The sequence below is a fragment of the Pongo pygmaeus genome, chromosome 1 (assembly GCF_028885625.2).
Source record: "Pongo pygmaeus isolate AG05252 chromosome 1, NHGRI_mPonPyg2-v2.0_pri, whole genome shotgun sequence".
Classification (NCBI taxonomy): Eukaryota; Metazoa; Chordata; class Mammalia; order Primates; family Hominidae; genus Pongo; species Pongo pygmaeus.
The window spans coordinates 1,023,724-1,035,652 of NC_072373.2; the positions used below are offsets into that span (position 1 = coordinate 1,023,724).

The 11,929-nt window shown below is 37.0% G+C and overlaps 1 protein-coding gene across 1 annotated transcript; it reads right to left on the reverse strand.

The window, feature by feature from the left end:
* Positions 1–8,981: 8,981 nt before the first annotated feature.
* Positions 8,982–9,920, reverse strand: LOC129033228 (olfactory receptor 2L8). Its single transcript, XM_054481423.1, has one exon. The coding sequence runs from the start codon at positions 9,918–9,920 to the stop codon at positions 8,982–8,984; it is 939 nt and encodes a 312-aa protein (XP_054337398.1).
* Positions 9,921–11,929: the final 2,009 nt, after the last annotated feature.

An 11,929-nucleotide genomic window follows, 5' to 3' on the forward strand; every position in this document is an offset into this window, starting at 1 on the left:
CATTCACAATTGCTTCAAAGAGAATAAAATACCTAGGAATCCAACTTACAAGGGACGTAAAGGACCTCTTCAAGGAGAACTACAAACCACTGCTCAAGGAAATAAAAGAGGATACAAACAAATGGAAGAACATTCCATGCTCATGGATAGGAAGAATCAATATTGTGAAAATGGCCATACTGCCCAAGGTAATTTATAGATTCAATGCCATACCCATCAAGCTACCAATGACTTTCTTCACAGAATTGGAAAAAAACAATTTAAAGTTCAAATGGAACCAAAAAAGAGCCCACATTGCCAAGACAATCCTAAGCGAAAAGAACAAAGCTGTAGGCATCACGCTACCTGACTTCAAACTATACTACAAGGCTACTGTAACCAAAACAGTATGGTACTGGTACCAAAACAGAGATATAGATCAATGGAACAGAACAGAGACCTCAGAAATAATGCCGCATATCTACAACTCTCTTACCTTTGACAAACCTGAGAAAAACAAGAAATAGGGAAAGGATTCCCTATTTAATAAATGGTGCTGGGAAAACTGGCTAGCCATATGTAGAAAGCTGAAACTGGATCCCTTTCTTACACTTTATACGAAAATTAATTCAAGATGGATCAAAGACTTAAATGTTAGACCTGAAACCGTAAAAACCCTAGAAGAAAACTTAGGCAATACCATTCAGGACATAGGCATGGGAAAGGACTTCATGTGTAAAACACCAAAAGCAATGGCAACAAAAGCCAAAATTGACAAATGGGATCTAATTAAACTCAAGAGCTTCTGCACAGCAAAAGAAACTACCATCAGAGTGAACAGGCAACCTACAAAATGGGAGAAAAATTCTGCAATCTACTCATCTGACAAAGGGCTAATATCCAGAGTCTACAATGAACTCAAACAAATTTACAAGAAAAAAACAAACAACCCCATCAAAAAGCAGGTGAAGGATATGGACACTTCTCAAAAGAAGACATTTATGCAGCCAAAAGACACATGAAAAAATGCTCATCATCACTGGCCATCAGAGAAATGCAAATCAAAACTACAGTGAGATACCCTCTCACACCAGTTAGAATGGCAATCATTAAAAAGTCAGGAAACAACAGATGCTGGAGAGAATGTGGAGAAATAGGAACACTTTTACACTGTTGGTGGGACTGTAAACTAGTTCAACCATTGTGGAAGTCAGTGTGGCAATTCCTCAGGGATCTAGAACTAGAAATACCATTTGACCCAGCAATCCCATTACTGGGTATATACCCAAAGGATTATAAAACATGCTGCTATAAAGACACATGCACATGTATGTTTATTGTGGCACTATTCACAATAGCAAAGACTTGGAACCAACCCAAATGTCTATCAATGATAGACTGGATTAAGAAAATGTGGCACATATACACGATGGAATACTATGCGGCCATGAAAAATGATGAGTTCATGTCCTTTGTAGGCACATGGATGAAGCTGGAAACCATCATTCTCAGCAAACTATCACCAAGGACAAAAAACCAAACTCTGCATGTTCTCACTCATAGGTGGGAATTGAACAATGAGAACACATGGACACAGGAAGGGGAATATCATACACCGGGGCCTGTTATGGGGTGGGGGGATGGGGGAGGGATAGCATTAGGAGATATACCTAATGTTAAATGAGGAGTTAATGGGTGCAGCACACCAACATGGCACATGTATACATATGTAACTAACCTGCACATTGCGCACATCTACCCTAAAAGTAAAAAATATATATATATATATATATATATATATATATATAGAATGAGTGAATGAATGAATGGCAAATTTCAAGTTATTTAGTGCAACATACTGTCAGAAATAGATGTCTTACTGTATACATAATTGTAATTTTGAAAAAGTCTTAATGTATACATAATGATGATCTTTTTCTATCAATTTTCAAGTTGTATTCTTATCCTCTTACTGAACATGATGAAAACATTGGCATGCTTTAAATATCCACTGACTAGCATCCTACTTATCTTGTTATGTAGAAATTCGGTTTTGCATTTTTAAACACATGAAATATGTTACTAATTTTGTAGTCAGTAGCAATTAAATCTAGCAGTACTCAAAAAATAAAAAAAAGAAAAGAAATTTTATATTTCACTTTCAATTAAGGACCTTGATTGATACAATCAGATTTTTAATGTCAGTTTAAATTTAACTAGAAAACCCTATGAAAAGTAATGGCAGTGATCCCAGGGATTTAGGAATATAAATGTATTTTAAAATATTTAGCAGACAAAATTAAAAGGATCTTATGTTGAATTTGTGGTAATGAGACAAAATAGCAGAGATTAAGTCCCAAATGTCAAACGGACCTCCATCCAATTTGTGGAATCCATGTATATATCTTTGCATTTTCTTACCATGCTATAAGTACTGAATAATTATTCAGTGATTGAAAAGATATTTAGCCTTTAAAGTCATTGTCTATTTTTTTCCAGATTTAAAAGGTAAGCAAAAAAAATTTAGTAGTGGTGGTTGACGTAAACTTACAAAAGGAAGTTACTTATTACTTCTGTGGAAACATGAGGGATCACCTCCACCTCACCCACTTTATCTCCTATGTGAGCTTTCTGGCCAGGTCTAGGAAACAAATTGATACAAGATGGATTAATGAAGGAAAAGCATATGAGTTTTATGCATTTCACATGTACATGGGAATCCTCACAAGACTGTGAAATCTAAATAAATGGTCAAAGCAAGATGTCTTTATACTTTTAGAAACAGAATGATAAATTGCAGAAAAAATTACAAAAAAAAAAAAGAGACACTGGCTTGAAGCCATAAATTCCAGGGGAGTCCCTAGGAGGTATATGGGGGTGTAAAGATAGTGAAAAATAAGAGTTAATTCTGGTAGTTTATTTATTCAGGTCCACTGCATTCCCCCAATTCCCAGGCTGTAGTGATAAGGGCTACTTTCTATCCCATTACAGGGAGGGTACTGGAAGAGTATTAGAATGTACCAAAGACTCCTGGAGGAATCTTTAGAGCTTGCTGCATGCCGAAAAAGACAGGTCAGATAACCTTTTCCTCTAATGTTAACCAAAATTTCTTCAATGTTTTCAGCTCAAACTAATAAATATGCCAACTTAGCATATTTGTGGATGGCATATCATTCATTCCTTCAATTTACCCTATTTGACTATTGAACCACAGCTTCTTGTGATGAGAAAGACACTCATCCTTTAAAATAGAAAGAATACTCATGTCTTTCATAAATCAAATTTTGCTAATGTAATACATAAGAAATCTCTAAATGCACACAGTCTATGTTATGAAATCCACATAGATACCACATGATATAAAACTTGCATCTCCTAGTCTAAGGACATGAAACAATTAAAGAATGACTGTGAAGTGTGAAATAATAACCACAGCATAACATTTGCATGGAAAGAACAATGGCTAAAAGGAGGCACAATGAACAGTGAGCCAAGGACTCTGTGAGGTAATGAATTCGTTAATTTCCCCACCAAGAGGAATTATCGTCCAACTTTCAAAATTATCTGGAGTACATTCTCTAAACGATGTAGCAAATGACAGTAGATTTGAATAATTTGACTTCTTTTTCTGTTGTTCTTGTTAATGAACTTAAGGGGAAAGGAGTGGCCTCTAAGTGCAGACAGCATGTCAGAGGGGTGACCTCTTTATCTCCAATCCCAGGGTCATTGGCATGAAAAATAGGATTACCATTGCCTCTACAGGAATGTCAGCAGGAAGAACTTCAGTGATGCCATTTACTGATCAGGTACAAGGCACCCATATTGTTTTCGGTAAACTAACTTCAGAGAGATGGAATGATTTCCCAAGGCCATGGTATGTCAGAGAAAATCACAGAGCTAGGTCTCCTGATTCCCTCCATGAATCACTACCTGAAATGGGTAAAGGGTCTGAACCAGACACCATTGCTTAATTCAGTCCTCCCTCAGGCTCTTTCCAATAATAATAACTAACAAAAACAGCAGACATTCTGTCTTAGACTATTCAAGCTGCTATGAAAAAATATCTTAAACTGAGGTAACCTATAAACAAGAGAAACATATTTCTCAGAGTTGTGGAAGCTGGGAAGTCCAAGACAAGGTGCCTGAAGATTCAGTGTCTGGAGAAATCTTGCTTTCTGACTCATAGATGGTGGCTTCCTTGACACCATAGATGGCACCGTCTACTGTGACCTCACATGGTAGAAGGGACGAACAAGCTCCCTTGAGCCTCCTTTAGAAAGGCATTAATCTTATTCAAGAGGGTGCTACCCTCTGACCTAATCATTTCCCAAAAGGCCCCTATTCCTTTTTTTTTTCTTTTCTTTTATTATTATTATTATTATTATTATACTTTAGGTTTTATGGTACATGTGCACAATGTGCAGGTAAGTTACATATGTATACATGTGCCATGCTGGTGCGCTGCACCCACCAACTCGTCATCTAGCATTAGGTATATCTCTCAATGCTATCCCTCCCCCCTCCCCCCACCCCACAACAGTCCCCGAAGTGTGATGTTCCCCTTCCTGTGTCCATGTGTTCTCATTGTTCCATTCCCACCTATGAGTGAGAATATGCGGTGTTTGGTTTTTTGTTCTTGCGATAGTTTACTGAGAATGATGATTTCCAATTTCATCCATGTCCCTACAAAGGACATGAACTCATCATTTTTTATGGCTGCATAGTATTCCATGGTGTATATGTGCCACATTTGCTTAATCCAGTCTATCATTGTTGGACATTTGGGTTGGTTCCAAGTCTTTGCTATTGTGAATAAGGCTGCAATAAACATACGTGTGCATGTGTCTTTATAGCAGCATGTTTTATAATCCTTTGGGTATATACCCAGTAATGGGATGGCTGGGTCGAATGGAATTTCTAGTTCTAGATCCCTGAGGAATCGCCACACTGACTTCCACAAGGGTTGAACTAGTTTACAGTCCCACCGACAGTGTAAAAGTGTTCCTATTTCTCCACATCCTCTCCAGCACCTGTTGTTTCCTGACTTTTTAATGATTGCCATTCTAACTGGTGTGAGATGGTATCTCATTGTGGTTTTGATTTGCATTTCTCTGATGGCCAGTGATGGTGAGCATTTTTTCATGTGTTTTTTGGCTGCATAAATGTCTTCTTTTGAGAAGTGTCTGTTCATGTCCTTCGCCCACTTTTTGATGGGGTTGTTGTTTTTTTCTTGTAAATTTGTTGGAGTTCATTGTAGATTCTGGATATTAGCCCTTTGTCAGATGAGTAGGTTGCAAAAATTTTCTCCCATTTTGTAGGTTGCCTGTTCACTCTGATGGTAGTTTCTTTTGCTGTGCAGAAGCTCTTGAGTTTAATTAGATCCCATTTGTCAATTTTGGCTTTTGTTGCCATTGCTTTTGGTGTTGTAGACATGAAGTCCTTGCCCATGCCTATGTCCTGAATGGTAATGCCTAGGTTTTCTTCTAGGGTTTTTATGGTTTTAGGTCTAACATTTAAGTCTTTAATCCATCTTGAATTGATTTTTGTATAAGGTGTAAGGAAGGGATCCAGTTTCAGCTTTCTACATATGGCTAGCCAGTTTTCCCAGCACCATTTATTAAATAGGGAATCCTTTCCCCATTTCTTGTTTTTGTCAGGTTTGTCAAAGATCAGATACTTGTAGATATGTGGCATTATTTCTGATGGCTCTGTTCTGTTCCATTGATCTATATCTCTGTTTTGGTACCAGTACCATGCTGTTTTGGTTACTGTAGCCTTGTAGTATAGTTTGAAGTCAGGTAGCGTGATGCCTCCAGCTTTGTTCTTTTGGCTTAGGATTGACTTGGCGATGCGGGCTCTTTTTTGGTTCCATATGAACTTTAAAGTAGTTTTTTCCAATTCTGTGAAGAAAGTCATTGGTAGCTTGATGGGGATGGCATTGAATCTGTAAATTACCTTGGGAAGGATGGCCATTTTCATGATATTGATTCTTCCTACCCATGAGCATGGAATGTTCTTCCATTTGTTTGTATCCTCTTTTATTTCCTTGAGCAGTGGTTTGTAGTTCTCCTTGAAGAGGTCTTTCACATCCCTTGTAAGTTGGATTGGATTTTTGAAAGGATCAACAAAACTGATAGACCGCTAGCAAGATTAATAAAGAAAAAAAGAGAGAAGAATCAAATAGATGCAATAAAAAATGATAAAGGGGATATCACCACCGATCCCACAGAAATACAAACTACCATCAGAGAATATTACAAACACCTCTATGCAAATAAACTAGAAAATCTAGAAGAAATGGATAAATTCCTCAACACATACACCCTCCCAAGACTAAACCAGGAAGAAGTTGAATCTCTGAATAGACCAATAACAGGAGCTGAAATTGTGGCAATAATCAATAGCTTACCAACCAAAAAAAGTCCAGGGCCCCTATTCCTAATACTCTCATTTTAGGGGTTTAGATTTAAACATATAGATTTTCGGAGGATACAAACACTCAGACCATCGCACATTCCCACCACTATCCTAGCCTGCATGATGTCATTCACTTCCTGTAAACTCTTTCCTTCCTTCTCAGGACTGGCCTCACGGGCCTATGCACAGGGTTCACACTCAAAGGGCTCCATGCCTGGTTTCATGCTCTTCTGTTGTCATTGAAATATCTAATAATTACATCTCTGAGTATGAATGTGATAGAGGAGCTAGACAGGCTGGCAGTGTTAGCACGCAGTTTGGGTCCACTGGTAGTGACTACACAAGTGGGCTCAGGCCACAACCACATGGGGCAATTGGCTTGGTCTACTCATGCATGCATGCACACACACACACATCTTGTAATACTTCACAGCACCACAGGACCCAAGCAGTGTCTGGGGTATGACTGTGCTCATATTGATGGTGATGACAGAAGCAGCAGCACAGGTGGCAGTAGGGTCCAAGTGTGCCTAGCTTGGAAGAGAGGAGGTGCTTGCCCTGGCAGCAGCAAGTGACTGCTGATGGGATGCCTATTTTCCCTCTGTCCCAGAGCCCATGCTTGTTGTATTCATTGAATATCAGAAAAGGAAAAGCCAGGAAGATTAGCAGTAAACATTGTTAGCAAACTATTACAAAATAAAAATATACACTGCTCATTGCAACAAAACACAAAAAGGACTTACTCTGATTCATAAAACAAGTTCAAAATGTGTGTTTTAACTGCAACAACATTGCAAAACAAATATCCAGAGGCTTCGAAATAGAAATGATATTAAAAAGCATTTCAAGAATTTTAACTATGTAATACTTTACTGTTAACTTCAGTCATGGAAGAGAACAATAGAATTTATCTGTACAAAATACTGATGAAAGGAAATGAAGAAGAATACAAACAAATGGAAAGACATCCAATGCTCATGGAATGGAAGAGTTAATATTATTTAAATGACCAAACCTCAGATTCAATGCAATGTCTGTCAAAATACCAATGACATTCTGCACATAAATAGTAAAAATAATTCTAAGATTTGTATGAACTATGAAAGACCCCAAATAGCCAGATAAATCCTGAAAAAAAGAGCAAAGCTGGAAGCATAACAGTAGCAAACTTCAAACTATACTACAAAGATGTAGTAATCAAAACAGAATAGAATAGTACTGGCATAAAAACAGACACATAGAACAATGACACAGAACAGAGAATCCAGAAATAAATCCACATATCTATAGCTAACTGATTTAATTTTTTTTATTTTTAATCACTATGGATACATAATAGTAATATGTAATTAAAGAGTGTATGTGATGTTTTGATAAAGGCATACAATGCGTAATGATCAAATCAGGGTAATTGGGATAACCAGCACCCCAAATATGTATCATTTCTCTCTGTTGGGAACATTCCAATTCCAAACTTTCAGTTATTTTTAATATATACAATATATTCTACAATGAATTATTGCTCGCTACAGTCACTCTATTGTGCTACCAAATACTGGCTCTTATTCATTCTATCTATATTTTTACAACCATTAATCGTCCCCACTTTATCCCCCCTCCCCTATACCCTTCTGATCCTCTGGTGACCATCAGTCTATTATCTATTTCTATTAGTTCAATTTTTAAAATTTTTAGGTCCTAGGTAGGAGTGAGAACATGCAAAATCTGTCTTTCTGTGCCTGACATAGTTAACTGATATTTGACAACAGTGCCAAGAACATTTATTGGGAAACTGACAGTCTCTTCAATATAAGGTGCTTGTAAAACTGAATAGCCATAAGCAGAAAAATGAAACTAAATGCCCAATTCTTACACTATACCAAAATCAACATAAAATGGGTTAAAGACCAAAGTGTAATCATTCTTGATCACTGATGGCACCTTCCAGTACTTGCTGTTGATCTAAAATTTACCTGATGTTAAATCATTTCCCTGGGATTCATTCCATTACAGAAAGCATAAACTTGTCATAGGCCATCCAGAGTGGCATCAGGACTTAAGAACCACTGATGAGCCTTCTGCTAAATCTCAGTAATAAAAAGGCCCCCTAAATTGAAAGAAAGAGTAACTGGTATGTTAAGTGTCTAAGATAAGAAAGAGAAAACATCTTACAGCTTTCAATTAGATCCACCAAGTCAAGAGATTTTTCTTTTTGTTTCAGACATGAGCAAAAAAAAATTTTTAATTACTGGAAAATAAATTGACAATAATAAAATTGTTATGCTGAGTGCCAACTTCAGTTAGGCCATTTTCATTTTCATTTCTGCATGACCAAAAAAAATTATCATTGACAGCATATTAGCAAAAATATGTACTTTCAAAATTTTTGGAAAAATGCCATGAAGACAAAGGTTGCTTAGAATTATATATATATTTGTAAAACAATTTTGTCCATATATCAGTGATTTTCTTCTTCCCTTGGTTAGTTTTATTCCTGCACTCTAGGAACGAAATAATATTTTAATTACTATACACTGCTAAATGGACATGTATCTGAGTTCTGAAACCTTAGGCAGAAAGTGTTTCTACATTTTCACAGAGCAGATTCTCTGACTCACTCGTGTCAGGGCCCCCATCACCTCCTTGTTTCTCAGGCTGTAGATGATGGGGTTGAGAATTGGGGTGAGGATGGTGTAGAAAACAGCCAGAACCTTGTCCTCTGTTGGAGATCGCAGGGATCTTGGACGTAGGTAAGTGTAGAGAAAAGGTGCGAAGTAGAATGTTACTACAGTGGGGTGGGTGCTGCAGGTCAAATAGGCTTTCTTCCTCCCTTCTGCAGATTTCATGTGGTAGACAGCAAGGAGAACCCGTCCATAGGAACATGAAATACCAATGAAGGGAAACAAGAGAAAGATGGTGGTGCTCAAAAACACTGTGCCCTCATAGACCCACGTGTCCATGCAGGCCAGAGTCACCATGGCTGGGACATCACAGAAGAAATGATTGATGGCCCTGGATCGGCAATAAGGGATATGGAGTATATATACAGTGTGAGCACAAGCATTGATAGAGCCTATGATCCAAGACCCTGTTATCATCAGCACACACACTCTTTTGCTCATGCGGATGAGATAGTGGAGAGGAAAGCAAATAGCAATGTAACGATCATAGGCCATAGATGCCAAAAGTAGTGCTTCTGCACCTCCTAATGCCAAGAAGAAGAAACTCTGAATCCCACATCCATTGAAGGAGATAGTCTTGTTTCCATGCAGAAAATCGTAAACCATCTTTGGAACAATGGTGGAGATGTAATTTAGGTCAATGAGGGAGAGCTGACTAAGTAGGAAATACATGGGTGTGTGGAGATGGGTGTCCAAGGAGATGAGAAGAATCATGGATAGGTTTCCAATTAGAGCCATTAGGAAAATGAGAACAATGAGAATGAAGAAAAAAAGGCCAATTCTTGATTGTGGGAACAGCCCCAATAAGATGAAATCAGTTGATGTTTGATTGTAATTTTCCATGGAGCATTCCTACAATCTATCTGGAAGGGAGACACAAGAGTAAGTTAAGTACAGTAATTCGCCCTTATCTGCAGGGGATGCATTCCAAGCCCCCCAGTGGATGTTTGAAACTGCAGTTGATACTGAACCCTAAATACACTATTATTTTTGTCTATACATACTTCTGATAAAGTTTAATTAATAAATTAGGCAAGTAAGAGACTAACAAGAGTAATTGATAATAAAATAGAACAATTATACAGTCTACTATAAATAAGTGAATATGATCTCTTTCTCAAAATCTTTTATTGTACTGTACTCAGACTTCTTTGTTCTGATTTTTACCTATTTTGAAAAAAGAAACATTATTTTCTTACCCAGAGTTTCACATTTGATGAGATCAACGTTTGTTACCAGATTTTTTTTCTGAGAAATACGTAAATTTATAAGAAAGATATCTCTATTACAACTTCAATAGAATATGAATGGTTTACTGCCTGACACAAACTCAGATATAATCAAAGTCAGATGTTATATTGAATACCTATGCATAGAAAGTCAATATAATGCATACATTACAGATTTATATTTGAATAAATTAGTCTTACCTTTATAGAATGATTTGTTATATTTCCACATTTATTCTTTTTCTTTTTTTTTAAGTGACAGGGTCTCTCCCTGTTACCCAGGCTGGAGTGCAGTGGCAAGATCATAGCTCACTGCAGCCTTGAACTTCTGGGCTCAAGTGATCCTCCTGCCTCAGCCTCCTGAGTAGCTAAGACTACAGCCATGTGCCACCATGCCTAGTTAACTTTATAATTTTGTAGACATGAAGTGTCACTGTGTTGCTCAGGCTGGTTTTGAACTCTTGGCCTCAGTAATCCTCCTGTCTCGGCCTTGCAGAGTGCTGCGATTGCAGGCATGAGCTCCCTACCCAACCCGTGTTTATTCTGTCAGATTCACTTCTAAAACCGCAGCAGCCTGTCTCTCATTTTGAGAAACTTGAATGATCTTTGTGCAATAATGCCAAGTCAAACTTCTTTTGTCAGTTATAATTTGGTCCTCCTATTTAGAAACCTAGAATAAAACCTTATTGCTATGTCCATTTTACAGAAAGTCATATTAATTCACACTCTTGATTTTCAATATTGATCATCATCCATTCTCTTTTGCCTCCTTGCCTAATTTCAGAATGCTCTACTTAAAGCAGACCCCTCACCAAATAGGTTACAGATTTTGTCTTTTGCTTCTCTAGTGCTTAGATAACATTATACATTGCTCTATGGATCCTTCAAAAGAATGCACTTGGAGGAGTGTTCAATTGCCTAAATAAAAAAAAAGAAACTAGAATCCGGACAGACTTCTAGGTAGAGGTGTGTTAGAAATTCCACTCCAGATGTAAGACATCAGTAAACAGCCTTGCACAGTATGCCTAAAAGAACCAGAGTTTTTAGGCTTAAATATTAGTCTAGAGCCAAAGATCACCAGAATTTGGAGCAAGTATAACAACATGTATGAGGAAGATTCCCAGGGTGCAAACACACACAAATATGCACAATCACACAGTCATATGCATAAATACACTGACTTTAAAATGATTAAAATATTCAGAAAGAATAATTTTTTGTGATCAAAATTCGTATCTTCAGAGATGTATGATATGTTATGAAATCCATAAAATAAATATCATTTGCTATATGAAAGGATATGACATGTAACATTAAAGGACTTTTGAAAACTAAAATTCTATTAATTGATAAAAATATTAAGTGGAAGTTTCAAAAGACAAAGTAAGAAAACTCTATTTGAAGGTAAACAAAAGCAACAACAACATGAAAAGACTGCTATTTAGGAAAGATAGAAAAATTAGGGAATTCATACAGGAGGACCAATATGTGCTTAAGGAGATTCCTAGAAAGGGATATAGTAAAATAATAATGAAGTTAACATTCTCAAAAAATTTCTCTCAACTGAAATATATTAACTATCATGTTCAAATGCAATAGTTTTTTTTTGTATTGCAGCAATAA